General features: G+C 42.8%; 1 protein-coding gene across 1 annotated transcript in view; it reads right to left on the reverse strand.

Moving 5' to 3' along the window:
* rad18 (RAD18 E3 ubiquitin protein ligase) overlaps positions 1–18061 on the reverse strand; it is a 237640-nt gene that overhangs the window by 39472 nt on the left and 180107 nt on the right. Inside the window, exons 10-11 of the mRNA XM_069937290.1 lie at positions 12932–13057; positions 9806–9956 (exon numbers count right to left, since the gene is read on the reverse strand). Coding sequence (XP_069793391.1) covers positions 9806–9956; positions 12932–13057 — 277 coding nt within the window. The remainder of the gene's footprint in view (positions 1–9805; positions 9957–12931; positions 13058–18061) is intronic.

The following is an 18061-nucleotide window of genomic DNA, read 5'->3' on the forward strand; positions in this document are numbered from 1 at the left end:
TGGATTGATCTGCTTAAATCTTGTACAAAAAAGCAAGTCCAGACAGCCAGACAAATTCTTTTATGCACCAAATTCTATGATGTGCATAGGCATGTATGGCAGGTGGGGCAGAGAAATGGGACACCACTGTCTTTGCCTTATCTGTCCAATATCTGAGTCCCTAGCCCAATAACTGAGGTGGCCTGATGAGGTGCAGGAGCAGCTGTCAGGGCGGGCTGCCCCCGAAGGCCTGGCCCCCCAGCTCTGCCAGCTGACTCCTAACTGCCCTGCTGGCTGCTCCCTGACTGCCCTGCTGACAGCCCACTGACATCCCCACCAGCCTCCCCACAGCCCGCCCCTGTCACCCTGCCAATAGGTAACCACCCCAACAGCCCGCTCCAGTCGCCCACTGACTGCCCTGCCGACAGCCTGCCCCGGTCACCCGCTGATTGCCCCGCCAACAGCCTGCTCCAGTTGCCCGCTGACTGCTCTGCCGACAGCCTGCGCCAGTCACTCGCTGACTGCCCTGCCGATAGTCCACCCTAGTCCCCTGCTGACTGCCTTGCTAGCCACTCCCTGACCCTTCTAGCTGGGCAGCAGTGGCACAGTTGTGTATGGCAGTTTTTGGGCATTTTTTGACAGGGGTGTGATGCCAGAGGCAGCCTAGGGCGCCACTTGACCTAGATACGCCACTGATTATGTGCTTTATGCCACTTTGAAAATTACTAATTCCACAATACAGAATAATCGAATCATCACAGAATGACACTTCTCCTGTTTGCTTCAGTTTTCTGGACATTAAAGAGAAACATTAAATTTCCATCTGAAATCCATTCTTGTTTTGCAATCTACATTTTCCACCTTCCCATAAGTGCTCCTCCTGTAAACCTACAATGTGGTGCAATCATTTCAAGCTAATTGACTTGAAAGAAGAAAAATAGTAAACAATGCATCGGATTATCAGTGATTCTAAACAACAACTAGTATTTATGTTCAGTACCTTTTTAAATGGACTCCAACATCCCAAGGCACTTTACTCAAATAAAATCTACGGCCAGATCGCACAAGCAGGTATCAAATCAAACAGCCAAAAGCAAAAGTATTCTCTTAAGGAGGATTTTTGCAGGAATCAGGGGCATTTATGGTCAAAATTCCATTGGGGGATAAGATAGCTTAGAAACATACCAGCATAAGAACAGAAGAAATAGGAGCAGGAGTAGGTCATCAAGCTGATCTGATGATAGGCTCATCTCCTGCCTTTTCCCCATATCCCTTAATTCGCCAACTTTGTAAAATCTATCCAACCTTGTTTTATATATATTTACGGAGGTAGCCTCCACTGCTTCAAATGGGCAGTGAACTTCATAGATCCACCATCCTCTGGAAAAAAAGCAGTTCTTCCTCATCTCCATCCTAAATCTACTATCCTTGATCCCCTAGTTCTAGTCTCCCCCAACAATATGAAAAAACATACCTATCTTTATCTTTGCTATGCCTTTCATAATATTTACAGTTTGGACAACAGCACTTTTCAAATCAACAACCTCCATCACCAAGATCTTCAATTTTCAGCTTCTCATCATCCTGATTTGAGTATGTGTTATTCACCATCAGGGTTAAAACCCCGACAGCTCCGTGGAAGTCACGATATGCACAGATTTACGTGGTTCAAGGTGGTACCTTAAGGGTAAATGATGATAGGCAATTAATGCTGTGGCTCCTTCCACATCGATGGCATGCTTATGAAAATTGTTTAAGAATGAATGACAGAGACGTATTAAATCACCTTGATGTGTTCATGAAAGAGCAATAATACCAAGAGGGCAAAGTAAATAGGTTCAAACATCGTTCATTCTTTGCAAGCATTGTCAATTCTGAAGGCATTGGCTTCCATTTGCGTGAAACTCCTAAATGCATGCTGTATCACAGTTCATCAGATGAGATGCTATTTATTAAAGAGCTAAGATTGTGATTTCACTCAGTTTTGGTGGAAAGGTCCACAAAGTAACTCAACATTAACCAGCTCTGTCAGCTTCAATCCAGAAGAAGGCCCATTTTGTTAGGAGTTTGAGGAGATTTGGTATGTCACCAAAGATTCCTGCAAATTTCTACAGGTGAACTTTGGAGAGCCCTCAAGCTGGTTGCATCAGGGGCCGGTAGAGAGGTGCCAATGCAAATGACAGGAACAGGCTACTGAGAGTTGTAAACTCGGCCAACGACATCGTGGGCATTAAGTCTTTTCTTCATTAAGGACATCTTTAAGAGGGAGTGTCTCAAGAAAGCAGCCTCTATCATAAAGGACCCTCTCCACCCAGGCCATGCCCTTTTCTCATGGCTACAATCAGGGAGATGGTACAGGAACCTGAAGACACATTCAATGTTACAAAAACAGCTTCTTCTCCTCCACCATCAGATTTATTAATGTACAATGAATCTATGGACACAACCTCACTTTTTCTCATTTTTTTTGAACTATTTATTTTATTTTAAATCTTGTATTTACAGAATTGTAATTTATAGTAACTTTGCACTTTGTACTGCACAATTCTTTTCTTTGGCTTGGCTTCGCGGACGAAGATTTATGGAGGGGGTAAAAAGTCCACGTCAGCTGCAGGCTCGTTTGTGGCTGACAAGTCCGATGCGGGACAGGCAGATGCGGTTGCAGCGGTTGCAGGGGAAAATTGGTTGGTTGGGGTTGGGTTTTTCCTCCTTTGCCTTTTGTCAGTGAGGTGCACAATACTGCTGCCACAAAACATATTTCATGGCACATGTTCATAACAATGAACCTAATTCTAAAATTGATCTGAATTTTGATTCTGGTAACAACAGGGCATGATCATTGATTCTGCTGTAACATAACATATCTATTCTCTTACTGATGCTCAATAGGTATTTCCAGCAAATACTATCTTTAACTCTATGATAATATTACATCATGCAAAGACATACAAGTCCAGAATGAGCTGATAGATGATAGACCAAGAAAGATAAGGCAAAAGCACTCCTTAAACCTGCTCTGGGATTCAATAAGATGATTGCTAATTCTGTCTAAGTTTACATTCCAGTCTGATATCCAAATCCTTAGATTTCCTTACAATCGAAAAACCCATCAATTACCAACACACTCAATGACTGAGAATGCACAACTCTGGGAAGACAGATGAATAACATGGCCCCAGCAAGAACACAACCACCTGCAGCAAGCCTTTCATGTAAATTAAAAACCTACCAAAGGATTTCAGACAAAAATGGCACTGTGCAAAAGTTCTTTAAGTGATATTTTTAGAAAGTCTGAAAGTGGTTTAATAGCAAAAAAATTTTAACCAAGTTTAATTTTGAGACAGACAGCATGGTAACAGGCCCTTCCGGTCCAAGAACTTGTGCCCCCTAATGCCTCAATTAACCTACAACCCCCGTACATCATGAAAGGTGGGAGGAAACAGGAGCATGGGGAGTAAACCCATGCAGACACAGGGAGAACATACAAACTACTTACAGACAGGTTGGATTTGAACCCAGGTCACTGATGGTTTAATAGTGTTCCGCTAACCAATACACTAACCATACTGCAAGAATTATAGTTGGCGTCGGCATGCATTTCCTCTGGGTGTTCTGGCTTCCTCCCATATTTAGATTTCAGATTTATTGTCAAAGAGTACAAACAGTACAGCACATACAACCCTGAGATTCCTTTTCCTGTGGGCGCGGCACAATTATCACTAATTGACAGGCAAAAAATAAACTGTACACTGCGTAAACATTTAAACAAATAATGACAAATGTAAACAAACTGACTGTGGAATACAGAGAGAACAAAGAAAATCAAAAAAGTGCTCAAGTAAGAGTCCTTAAATGAGCCCCTGATTGAGTTTGTTGTTGAGGAGTCTGATGGTGGAGGGGTAGCAGCTGTTCCTGAACTTGGTGGTGCAAGTCTTGTGGCACCTATACCTCTTTCCTGATGACAGCAGCGAGAACAGAGTGTATGCTGGGAGGTGTGGGTCTTTGATGATTGCTGCTGCCCTCTGATGGCAGCGTATCCTGTAGATGTACTCAATAATGGGAATGTTTTGCCTGTGATGTCCTGGGCTGTGTCCACTTCCTTTTGGACAGATTTAAGATCAGGGGTTTTGGTGTTCCCATACCAGACCATGATGCAGCTGGTCAGCACACTTGCCACTACTCCTCTGTAGAAATTTGCCAGGGTTTCTGGTGTCATACCAAACCTCTGCAAACTCCTGAGGAAGTAGAGGCACTGACGTGCTTTCTTCACGATGTCATTGGTGTGTTGGGTCCAGGAAAGATCCTCCAAGGTAGTGACTCCCAAAAACCTAAATTTGATCACCTTCTCCACCTCTCATCCCTAAATGATCACTGAATTGTATACCTCTGGCTTTCCTATCCTGAAGTCAATAATCAGCTCCTTTGATTTGGTGACATTGAGTACAAAGTTGTTGTTGGTGCACCATTCAGTCAAGTTTTCAATCTCCATCCTGTATCGTGACCCATCCCCTTGCTTTATACAACCTTTATACACAGTGGTACTGTCGGCAAATTTGTAGATGGTGTTATTGCCGTACCAAGCCACACAGCCGTGTGATGCTCCAGTACTGATGGAGATTGTATTCCAAAGATGTACAGGGTTAGATGGTTCATTGGACACATGGGTGTAATTGGGCAACACGGGCTTGGGGGCCGGAAGGGCCTGTTACCGTGCTGTATATCCAAATCTCAATCTTTGTCTTTGTACATTGTCAAGCCAACAGTCAAAAATAAATATATTGGAGTCAATTTAACAATATCTCCAGCGTTGCTAACCAGCCAATTTCCCTTCCTCTGTCCCTTATTGGATTAAAGGGCTAATGGTTATTTTGAGTTTACACTAAAATGCTGGAGAAACACCACAAGTCATACAGTCTTCTTTATGCAGCAAAGATAAAGGTACATAAGCAGTGTTTCAGGGTCTGAGTTCTTCATCAAGGTAAGAGCAAAAAGTAGACAAACACCTGAATAAAAATGATTCTTTTCTGCATAGTTTTGATCTCGTCTGAGGAAGGATATTCTCATTATTGAGGGAGTGCAGCAAAGTTTCAACAGACTGATTCCTGGAGTGGCAGGACTGATGTATGAAGCAAGACAGGATAGACTCATTGGAATTTAGAAGAATGTGAAGGGATCTCACTGAGATATCTAAAATTCTGACACAACTAGAAAGTTTCAATGCAGGAAGAATGTTCCTGATGTTGGAGAAATCAAAAACAATGGGTCACAGTCGAGGGATAAGGGATAAGCCTTTGAGGACGAGGATCTTTTTTACTCAATGAGTTTTGAACGTAGAACCTCTAGCACAGAAGGTTTTTTGAAGCTAGTTAATTAGATATATTCAAAAGGTCTAGGATGTGGCCCTTATGGCAGACGGGATCAAGGAGTATTGAAAGAAAGTATGAATAGAGTACTATCATGTATGATCAACCACGATCATAACCTGATTGAGTTCTTCGAGGGGGTTACAAAAAAGGTTGATGAAGGGAAAGCTGTGGATGTTGTCTATTTGGACTTTAGTAAAGCTTTTGACAAAGTTCCCCACAGGAGGTTAGGAAAAAAGGTGGAGGCATTAGGTATAAATAAGGAGGTAGTGAAATGGATTCAGCAGTGGTTGGATGGGAGGTGTCAGAGAGTAGTGGTAGAAAATTGTTTGTCCAATTGGAGGCCGGTGACTAGTGGAGTTCCTCAGGGTTCGGTCCTGGGTCCACTATTATTTGTTATATATATTAACGATCTGGATGTAGGGGTGGAGAATTGGATAAGCAAGTTTGTGGATGACACAAAGATTGGTGATGTTGTGGACAGTGAGGTAGATTACCATAGATTAAAAGGTGATTCAGGAAGGCTGGAGGTGTGGGCTGAGAAATGGCTGATGGAACTTAATACAGATAAATGTGAGGTGCTACAATTTGGAAAGGCAAATTTAAATAGGTCATATACATTGAATGGTAGACAATTGAGGAGTGCAGAGCAACAAAGGGATTTAGGAGTTATGGTAAATAGTACCTTCAAGGCTGATACTCAGGTAGATGGTGTGGTGAAGAAGGCATTTGGAATGTTGGCCTTCATAAATCGGAGTATTGAATTCAAGAGTAGGGAGGTTATGATGAAATTGTACAAGGCATTGGTGAGGCCAAATTTGGAGTACTGTGTACAGTTTTGGTCACCAAATTATAGGAAAGATATAAACAAAATAGAGAGAGTGCAGAGAAGGTTCACGAGAATGTTGACAGGATTTCAGGGTCTGAGTTACAGGGAAAGGTTGTGCAGACTGGGGCTTTTTTCTCTGGAGCGTAGAAGATTGAGAGGGGACTTGATAGAGGTGTTTAAGATTTTAAAAGGGACAGACAGAGTAAATGTGGATAGGCTTTTTCAATTAAGAAAGGGGGAGATTCAAACTAGAGGACATGGTTTAAGATTGAAGGGGGAAAATTATAAGGGGAACATGAGGGGAAATTTCTTTACGCAGAGGGTGGTGGGGATGTGGAATGAGCTTCCGGCAGACGTGGTCGAGGCGGGATCATTGGTTACATTTAAGGAAAGACTGGATCGTTACATGGATAGGAGGGGACTAGAGGGGTATGGACCGGGTGCTGGTCAGTGCGACTAGGAGGGTGGGGATTTGCTACGCCATGGACTAGTAGGGCCAAACTGGCCTGTTCTGTGCTGTAAGTGGTTATATGGTTACGATTGTATTGAATGGTGGCCTAGATTCGAAGTGCTGAATGGCCTCATCCTGCATTTATTTTCTACGATTTTGTGATTCCTCAGACACTGCACTTTCTCTTTCAAACTTGCCCTCAATGCATCTCTCAAAAGAAATCAATGATCCTACTCAATTCTGGCCTCGTTTTCTCCAAACTTCTTGAAAATGTTGTAATCTCCCAAATCCATACCCATATTCCACAATTTAACTGCACATTCAGACTTCTGACCCAACAAAGTTATAAATTATACTTTGTGTGATCTCCTGCCTTGACTGCAGGCTTAGAGACAGTCACTACACTGCCCTCAAACAATGCTTCTCTGCTTCTGCAGCTAGGTGGGACATCATGTGCCTGGTTTCTTAAGGAAAGGGGGCCCATAAACTTAGAGCAGAAACCTCAGGGGACTATAGCCAAAAAAATGGTTGAGAATGGCTGCTCTAAAGTCCTCAAAGGAATCAACTTCGGCTTCCCTTCTATTTTGCTCATTTGGACTAATCCTTTGGTTTCTGTACATGCCCCATTTTGTTTTGTCTCACCACATCTTTTTCCATTTCAATACTCTTACATTCCATCTATTCCCAGAGATACACTGTGGTTCTCTCCTTTCCTTCCCTCACTGGCTTATAAGGAGTTGCAATGATAAATTCATACATGACCAGGTTGAATGTAAAAAGGTCCCTATATCTTGACCGCATCGAAAACATAAATTGGATATTTCAGATTTCAAATTATTTAATTTTTGCGGAGTAAGGTACAGCTGATGCAAAAAATTTATATTGCACCAGCCTATACCTTAGTGCATTGCTTATGCTTTCCTGACACAGGTCATACCAGCAAAATAGATCAATTTCTATACCTAAATCTGATTCCCATCTCTCTCTTGACTTAGACTGTCATCAATTTTGATGTCTTGATAGATTAATGTTGAGGACACAATACAATTTGAAATATGTTTCTTAAAATAGACAGATTGCAAGGGATTATTTAGCAGCCTGAGGTCAGTTACAAATACTTCAAATAATTACAGCAGTTTACCAATGAGTTGTTTCTTCCTGAATTAACACCTACACCAAGGAAATAGGATTTTGTATTTGTGAACAAAAAAATGAATTTCTCATTTTGGCAACAGTCAGTTTAAACATGTTAATATCTTTGATGGCAGTTTGACATAGTGAAGATTGCTTTTACATGGCTGAGTCTTAAAGAGACCAGCCATGTAAAAGCAATCTTCACTACTTGAGACTCAGAATCAACACACTGAGTCAGGGTTCAAAGGTGAGGAAAAAAAAGAAATATAATGAGCCTTATTGTTAAGCAGCCTGCCTCAGATACTGGTGGAAAACTATTACCTCAGAAAGTCCTGCAAGATTTTCTCTCTCCAATGCTGTTTTAAAACTTACAAAGATGTTGTACTCTTAGGAAGGTGGAAAACTGACAGAGGGGGAATTAATGTTACTCGCTGTGAGAAACCAAGTCTCTGTTGATGTTGGTGCCTTTACTCACCCATGTGTACATGAAGTGATAATGTCAGATTATTAGAGATGAACCTTCCATTTACCAGTGTTGGACTTTTGTCATTGCAGCTGCTAATTTACAGGTAACATGGATAGCTGCAATCAACAGGATTGCTTAATGAGTCCCATTTAGTTAATGGGGTATCAGTGCTGTCCACCAAATGGAAAGTTAGCTGAGACGAGATGCTGAATGGTGCTGGAGGATATAAGAGGCTGGTTTACATTACAAAGTAATGTATGTGCAGTTGCAAAAGGTTCAGGCCTGTGAATCAGCTGCCTGTTCAATTGGGAAGTTTAGCAAAAAGATTCAATGCACTGGAAACTAACAGATTTACCACCCTCTGACTAAAGAAATTCTTCCTCATCTCTGTTCTAAGTGGATGCCCTTCCTTCCTGATATAATTTATTATCATGACTGCCTTCTTGAGACAGCGCCTCACACTGAAGTCTTCAAAGGACAGAAGGTCAGTATCTGTAAAGGACTTAGTTAGTGTATCATTTTCTGCAGCTGTCTACATTCCTGGACACTTGAGTTTGCAAATCAGGCAGTAATGCGCCAGTCAGTGCCGAATCAGTACATACCAAATCTCCTCAGACTTCTAAACATGCTCAATGGTCCGGTTGAATAAGGGCTGCAACATGATTACCAATTCATGAAACACAGATTATGGCTCCTCACATATTTCTCTAGTTCCATTTAGTCGTATGGAGAGACTTCCAAAGAAAACTGGAGATTAAACCACGGCAGGCTGTTGTCATATTTGTCCCCTTACAAAGAGAAGCACTGCAAAACTTTGAGAAATGAATGCAAGACAAACAACTGCATTTCCAGTGACTTGCCATAACTTGTGAAAGACTGTTGACAAGCATTTCTGATGCCAGTTGGAGTAGCAAATGGATGCCTCACTATCCTTGATAGTTTCAAAGGATATTCAATGGCAACTGCTCTTGGCTGAAATAGGATAAGATGCTGCTGTGAAGGTTCCTACAGTTCAATAGTGCGTGGATAAAATTGGAGGGGAAGGTAGGTTCCAACCACTTGAACAGTATACCCAAAGAAGTTAATATATTCTGCAGTTTCTTATGGGTTACAACATCTCAAAGAGCTTTGTTGTCAATCAAGAGTTTTTGTAATACTATTAAATCACCACTTCCAATGAACGAGGAAGCTTTCACACATCAGTAAGGTGTAATACAGATCGCCTCATTGTTCTGTGAGGTTAATTTGAATGATAAATCTTGTCCGCAATAACTCACCTCCCTTTTTTCAAACTCAGATTGTGGGATCTTTTCCACCGATTTGATAAGTTAGAGGGTACACTTGTTTACAATTCTTATCTCAAGGACAGGACTTCTGGCAGTTCAAACCAACCCAGTACTGTACTGAATTGTCAGCTGGGATGCGGTGCTTCAAACTCCAGAGCTGGACTTGAAATCACCGCTCTGTGACTCCGGCACACTGAGCCATACCTGACCCCCAAGGAAACATCTGCATGGCAGCAAGTGTTGGGGTGAGGTTAGGAGGGGAGGGGGAAAATAGTGACAAAGTGAAAGAAGAGTTACCTGGATGCTGACATGGATGAAGGTAGAACCATGTTGAATGAAGGCGACTCATGTTTGAAAGTATCAGATATCACAAGAGAGCCTGTTATCCCTGGTAACTGTGGCTCATCCTGGCATTTCTCTTCTGCATTCTCTTCCTTCAAATCCACTCCTAAAAGTCAGATTTGCTAATTATAATCTGCACAATAATTAAGCAATAATTTAACTCATATAAACAATGTCATGAACAAGTATAGGTGAACCTCAAATCACATGCTCAGGAGAACAAATATTATTCAACAACTATATTATTTTTATGCTGTTAATGGTGCCATAAGGCTACATTTATTTTTCTACTCAATATCACCGTTATCCCATTATAAGAATAGCATCCCAAGATACAATAGCCCAGAAACTCAGCCAGATAGTAAGACACCAGTCATGCAACCTCACAAAATCTCTAACATCTGCAAAGAACCAGGAAAATTGAATATTTTACAACTGCAGAAACAATCAAGGGATACCACACGGCCCAAGTCAAAACGCCCAGCCTGGGACTTGAATACCGCTTGCACTAGTGTACTTGTGTCTGTAGTTTCAAGTGCTTACAAATACACTGGAGCAATTCTACAATGATTCTTCATCAGCACCTGCCAAAGTAGGACCCCAGGGACACCTGTCACAACTTGGTCACAGCTTGCCAATTGCTTGCCCCCTTCAACTGGCTTCAAGAGGTGGTCTTTACGCTTGATAAAGTGCAGTTCCTGCAGTGAAGTGTCTAAAGTGGAGTTTCCAGATTTTGAAATGATGCTGATATCTCCAGAAGATGCGTGACATGAAGAGGATCCATGCATGGTTTAAACATAGGTACCCTATTGCACAGATTAAAAACCTATTGAGAAATTTGGATAGGTGGATGTTATATTTCATGAATAAGTTTTGAGCTTGAACCTTGTGTCCCTAAGCAAATGATTTCAGTCTTTTGAAGACCAATGCAGGGTCTACACCTGAAACGTCAACTACCCATTTGCCTCCACAGATGCTATCTGAGTTTCTCCAGTAGTATGCTTTTTTTTTGCTTTGGTCTCCTGACCCTGAATTTGGTGACCTATAAGAATTGGATTCAGTCAATGAATGAGAATCCAATGTCTGGGAATAGACAGTTTTCGAAACCAGCAGTGACTGTAGGTGTATCCATAGAGTATTTTTTTTAAATCGCTCAATGAAGAAATTTTAGGAAAAATATGCATTCACACCTCCTCAGAAAGCTCCATGCAGTTGATATAGCATTGAAAAAGTTCAATTATATGTCTAAGGACAGGATTCTGCTAACAGTCAATTAATCCCTTGATACAGAGGGAGACGTTGCACTTTGATTTGCAGTCAACCTTCCCAGAAAAGATCTCTCTTCCTACCATGAAAGATATTTACAACACTCGATGCAGGTGAAAGGCAATAAACATCATGAAAAACTCCATATACCCCTCATGTAAACTGTTCTCTCTTCTACCATCTGATAGGTACCATAGCAATTGGGCTCTTACATCCAGTTTTTTTCCCCCCCAACCCATCAGGCTCCTGAATTCCCAGAACATATGTGGATAGTGTACCATGGACTTTAATTGAAATATTAAAATATTAAGATGTATACAATGTGTTTAACTTCTATTTATGTAAATATGCTCCGTGGTCCTGGAGAAACACTATCTCATCTTTAACGTGCCAGCATAGTATAAACAATAAATAAAGGTGACTTGACAATGGTTTATAATGTCCTACCAACCACATAAATCAAAATAATTAAGTTTTCAAAGTGTGTTCACATTAGCAAGGATTACAGCTTTGCAAATAACACCTTTCTATTTTGTTATCATTTAAATAACCTCAATATTCGAGATCCAGTAACTGAGCAGATGAGACCTGGGAAGTAAATAAGAAGTACCTGCCCTGTGCTAAAGATGAGTGCCATGTCCTGCACATTCAATGGTGATATTATACCTCAATCCTCTTTCTGAGATACTTGGAGCTTGAAGGTTAGGTGGGTCCCAGGCTGCTACATTTATTGCCCAGAATGTCCTGCTAAGTCTGGGCTTGGACCAATTACTTCAATTCAAATCATGCAATATTCTTTATTCTGTTGGACTGATGTATTTGTGGTACTAACCAGTGCAATTCTAAAACACCCAGTTTCATGCCCTTAAACGAAGTGGCAGCTAACTGATGAAGCATTGTAAAGTTGTAATTATTGGCCCAAAAACACAAGTATACTGACATTGATTCATTCCTTTTGATACATGCTTGTGCTTTGGTTGGGTGTCAACCTTTGATTGTTTTCAGAAAGTGAGAGGCTGAGAAATTAAGGGCCACAGCAGAAGGGAAAAGACTGCCACTCTCTCAGCACTTCAACACCTGCTTTCCCAGTCACCCCAATTTCCTCTACAGTCAACTTGCTCCTGGCTCAGCATGGGACCGTGCCATCAGAAGCAGAGGGACAGCCTGCATGTTTTGCCTTTGTATCTTGCATTGAGTTCCTCTGAGCAACTTTTTTCCATCAAGGACTAATTATTATTTAAGGAGGAGGCTTAATCCAGGTACATTGAGTATCTCCAAAAGTGACCGTATTGTACAACTTCATGCATGAAACAAGTTCTCAATATTAAAAGATTAAACTTCTATATTCATCTTTGGAGCAACTAAAAATTTTAAAAGATCAAAACATATATGTAAACAGTAAAACCAGCTGACCAGCTGACGTTAAACCACCATACCACTGGGAATATTAGTTCATTGTAATTCTGATTCCATTTGACTTGTGAAAGAAACACACACATTGACCCAAGTTTTCAAGATTAGATTTAATTTTAAATTTAAGACATACAGCACGGTAACAGGTCATTTCGGCCCACGAGTCCGTGGCGCCCAATTTACACCCCATTAAACTACACCCCCGGTACATTTCGATCACTGGAACAAAACCAGAGCTCCTGTGGAAAACCCATGCAGGCATGGGAAAAACGTAAAAAATCCTTAGACAGCATGGGATTCAAACTCAAGACCCGATCGCTGGCACTGCAAACGTGTGGCACTAACCACTACGCCAACCATGCTGCCATGACGTTTTGATGGAGAAAATCCTATTCCTTTTACCTTTGATAGTTAAACATTGTTCTTCAGTTTCTGGATTGTGCTCGCTCCGTACTTTCTTCCCATTGGATTTCCATCTGCTTCTCACGTCAGTAATCAGCTCTTGAAACTCCTTCTTGTGTTTCATGCCTGCAATGTAATAAAGCAAATACTGTTTGAACACTTGGCTAGTAGGTGTGACAGCAATCCCAATATCCTATTGGAGAACATTATAACCACCTTTTGACAATGGGATTAAACTGCAAGATCTCTCTACCCTAGAAAATAATCGTTTTCATTCTCGTCTTAGGGGACTCAAAGACAATTAGTATGTTATGGGTCTTGCTACATCCACAGAGGTGTGGGATTAAATTTAGAAGATATCTAATCCAATTATACCGCTTGATAGTTTGCTACACGAGCTCATTCAAACTTATCACAGAGGATATACTTTACAATTATAATCTGACCTTTCAAGGAAATACAGTATGTTTCCGATTATCCAAAACGCTTGGGAGTAGACGTGTATCAGTTAACTGCATTTTGCGGATAAAATTAAAGAAATGGAGCTGCAGCTAGATGATCTGAGGCTAATCAGAGAGAGCGAGGAATTTATTGATTCAACACTCAGGGAAGTGCTTACCCCTGGATTGGGGGGGTCAGGAAAGTGGACTACTGTCAGGAATGGGGCAAAAGTTGCTAGCTCTGTGGAGAGCACCCCAGTGGCTACAGATCTTAGCAACGAATAAACAGTATTGGATGAAGTAGGGGAAGATAACCTGCCAGAGGTAGCGCCAAAGGAGACAGTGGTACGGAAGGAGAAGAAGGGGAACAAGGTGGTCATTGGGGACTCCATCGTTAGGGGAATGGACAGAAGACTCTCCGAACCTGACAAGTGTTCTCGTATGGTGTGTTGCCTCCCAGGAGCCAGGGAACGTGGGGGGGGAAGGAGACCGGCCAGAGGTCCTGATACACGTGGGCACAAATGTCGTAGATAGATTGAAGGAGGAGATCCTGAAGAGAGACTACCGTGAGCTCGGAAGGAGGTTGAGAAGCAGGACCTCCAGGATTGTAATCTCGGGGCTGCTTCCTGTACTGTGCGAGGGTGGGGGCAAGAATAATAAAATCAAGAGGTTAAACGTGTGGCCTAGGGAATGGTGCAGAGTGCAGGGATTCAGGTTCATTGACCATTGGGATCTCTTCTGGGGAAGACGGGACCTATACAGGAGGAATGGTTTACACCTGAATGCGAAGGGGGCCAATATACTGGCAGTTAGGTTTAATAAAGCTGTCGGAGCTGATTTAAACTAATTTGGCAGGGGGAAGGGAACAGGACTGATAGAGAAGTAGATAGGAGAGAGAATATAGGGGTGGTTCCGATAGACGGTGAAACAATAAGGAATAAGGGAGCTAAAAGTGATAGGAGAATAAGAACGAATGCACCAAGAACCAAGGTGGAGGGAGAAAGGAGGTATGGCATCAAGGTATTGTGTATGAATGCAAGGAGTGTAAGGAATAAAATGGATGAGCTTGAGGCGCAAATGGCAATGGGAGGTTATGACATTGTCGGAATAACGGAGACATGGCTGCGGGAAGGGCAGGATTGGGAAATAAATGTTCCAGGGTACACGTCCTTTAGAAAGGACAGAAAGTTAAGAAGAGGAGGTGGGGTAGCTCTGTTGGTAAGAAATGAGATTCAGGCGTTTGAAAGGAAGGACATTGAAACAGGTGAGGTAGAGTCTGTTTGGATTGAATTAAGAAATTGCAAGGGCAAGAGGAATATAATGGGGGTCATTTACAGGCCTCCGAAAAGTAGCTCAGATATCGGTAGTAGTATAAATCAGGAATTAAGAGTGGCATGTCAAAGTGGTAGCAATACGGTAGTTATGGGGGACTTCAACATGAAGGTGGACTGGGATAATCAGACGGGGGCAGGAACACAAGAGAGCGAGTCTATAGAATGTCTACGAGATACTTTCTTGGAACAGCTAGTGGAGGAACCTACCAGGGGGAAGTCGATTCTGGACTGGGTGCTGTGCAGCGACGCAGACTTAATAAGTGACATTGATGTAGGGGAGCCATTAGGGAATAGTGACCATGGTATGGTTACTTTTAAGCTGCAATTAGAAAGGGAAATGGAAAGGAAGTCGGAAGCATCTGTACTTCAGTTAAATAAAGGGAATTTTGCAGCTATGAGGGAGGAGCTATCCAAAATAAAATGGGAAGATACACTAGCTGGGAGGACAACTGGGGAAAAATGGCAGATTTTTATGGACATTTTTCACAGGATTCAGAACAAATTTATTCCAAAGTGGAGGAAAGGCTCTAGGAGATGCAAATGGCAGCCCTGGCTAACTAAGGAAATCAAGTGCATTATCAAGTCCAAAGGGAGTAATTATAAGATAGCGAAGCGGAGTGGGAAATTAGAGGATTGGGAAACCTTCAAAGAACATCAGAGGGTAACTAAGAAAGCCATAAGAGACGGGAAAATGAAGTACGAGAGGAAATTAGCAGATAATATTGCGGAGGATAGCAAAAGCTTTTTTAAGTATGTGAAGAGGAAGAAATTGGTTCGGTCTAAAATTGGCCCTTTGAAAATGGGCAAGGGTGAAATTATTACCGGAAACAAGGAGATGGCAGAGGAATTTAACAAATACTTTGCAACTGTCTTCACCAAGGAGGATATAGGTTATAGTCAGTTAGGGGGTAGTGGTCATGCGGTACCAAGAGACTTGGGGAACTTTACTGGGGAGCTAGGGGATCTAATGGATATCCGGATCCAGAAGCAGGAGGTTATGAGTAAATTGTTGGGACTAAGGGCTGATAAATCCCCAGGGCCTGATGGGCTGCATCCTAGGGTGCTTAAAGAGGTGGCTATGGAAATTGTGGAGGCACTGGTCGCCATTTTCCAAAGTTCCATAGATTCCGGGGAGGTCCCTGAGGATTGGAGAGTGGCTGATGTGGTGCCGCTTTTTAAGAAAGGAGGGAGGGAGAAAACGGGAAATTATAGACCGGTTAGCCTGACATCAGTGGTGGGGAAGATATTGGAGTCCATCATAAAAGGAGAAATAGCAGAACACTTAGTCAGTAATAATAGTATAAGGGCTAGTCAGCATGGATTCCTTAAGGGTAAGTCATGCTTGACTAACCTTCTGGAATTTTTTGAGGATGTGACAAAGAGGGTGGACTCGGGAGAGCCAGTGGATGTGGTGTATTTGGACTTCCAGAAGGCCTTTGATAAGGTACCGCACGGGAGTCTAGTGGGGAAGATCAGGGAGCATGGTATTGGAGGTAAGGTGCTGACATGGATAGGAAATTGGTTAAGAGATAGGAAACAAAGGGTTGGAGTAAATGGGTCTTTTTCAGAATGGTAGGATGTGATGAGTGGAGTGCCTCAGGGATCGGTGTTGGGTCCTCAGTTGTTTGTAATTTATGTTCATGATTTGGATGAGGGGATTATAAATAACATGAGCAAATTTGCAGATGACACTAAACTGGGTGGCGGTGTGGGGTGTGAGGAGGATGTAAGGAAAATGCAGAGGGACTTGGACAGGCTGGAGGAGTGGGCGGCTAAATGGAAGATGAATTTCAATGTGAACAAATGTGAGGTTATTCATTTTGGGGGAAGTAATAGGAAAGCTGAGTATTATTTAAATGGAGACAAGCTAGGGAGTGGGGAAGTGCAAATGGATCTGGGTGTACTTGTTCAACGGTCACTGAAGGCTAGCATGCAGGTTTAGAAAGCTGTGAAGAAGGCAAATGGAATGTTGGCTTTCATAAAGAGGGGATTGGAGTATAGGAACAGAGACGCCCTTCTGCAGTTATACAGGGCCCTGGTGAGACCCCACCTGGAGTATTGCGTCCAGTTCTGGTCTCCAAACTTGAGGAAGGACATACTAGCTATAGAGGGTGTGCAGCGCAGATTTACAAGGTTAGTTCCAGGGATGGCGGGGTTGTCATATGCAGCAAGGCTAGAAAAACTGGACTTGTATCCATTGGAGTTGATCTTCCAGGAGAAATAGTGGCGGGGGAGTCAATTGTATTATTTAAGAAAAGGTTGGACAGGTATATGGATGAGAAGAAGATGGAGGGTTATGGGCATTGTGCAGGGAGGTGGGACTAGAAAGGGGTGTTTGGTTAGGTGCGGACTAGAAGGGCCTAATGGCCTGTTTCCGTGCTGTAATTGTTATGTTTATGTTTAGAAAGATGAGGGGGGACATGATTGAGGTATATAAAATCATCAGGGGGATAGACAAGGTGAAGTCGGATTACTTGTTCCCAATGATGGGGCAGACAAGGACTAGAGGGCATAGTTTAAGAATACAGGGTAGGCCCTTTAGGACGGAGATGAGAAAGCATTTTTTAACCCAGAGAAGTGTGAATCTGTGAAATGCTCTGCCACAGAGGGTGGTAGAGGCAGATTCGCTGACTATGTTCAAAAGAGAGTTAGATAAGACTCTAGTGGGCAAAGGAGTTAAGGGTTATGGGGATAAGGCTGGAAAGGGCTACTGATGGCAATGATCAGCCATGATCTAAAATGGCGGTGCTGGCCCGATGGGCCAAATGGCCTACTCGAGCTCCTATTGTCTATTGTCTATTGTTAACTGAGAAATGGCTTTAAGCAGGATCAGCAGAATACTTGCATCGGCCATCGCCTATCCCCAACACCTCCCCACTGCAATCACCTATCCCCAACACCTCCCCACTGCCATCACCTATCCCCAACACCTCCCCACTGCCATCACCTATCCCCAACACCTCCCCACTGCCATCACCTATCCCCAACACCTCCCCACTGCCATCGCCTATCCCCAACACCTCCCCACTGCCATCACCTATCCCCAACACCTCCCCACTGCCATCACCTATCCCTAACACCTCACCACTGCCATCACCTATCCCCAACACCTCCCCACTGCCATCACCTATCCCCAATACCTCCCCACTGCCATCGGCTATCCCCAACACCTCCCCACTGCCATCACCTATCCCCGACACCTCCCCACTGCCATCACCTATCCCCGACACCTCCCCACTGCCATCACCTATCCCTGACACATCCCCACTGCCATTGCCTATCCCCAACACCTCCACACTGCCATCGGCTATCCCCAACACCTCCCCACTGCCATCACCTATCCCCAACACCTCCCC

Source organism: Narcine bancroftii, chromosome 5 (assembly GCF_036971445.1).
Source record: "Narcine bancroftii isolate sNarBan1 chromosome 5, sNarBan1.hap1, whole genome shotgun sequence".
In the NCBI taxonomy this organism is placed as follows: domain Eukaryota; kingdom Metazoa; phylum Chordata; class Chondrichthyes; order Torpediniformes; family Narcinidae; genus Narcine; species Narcine bancroftii.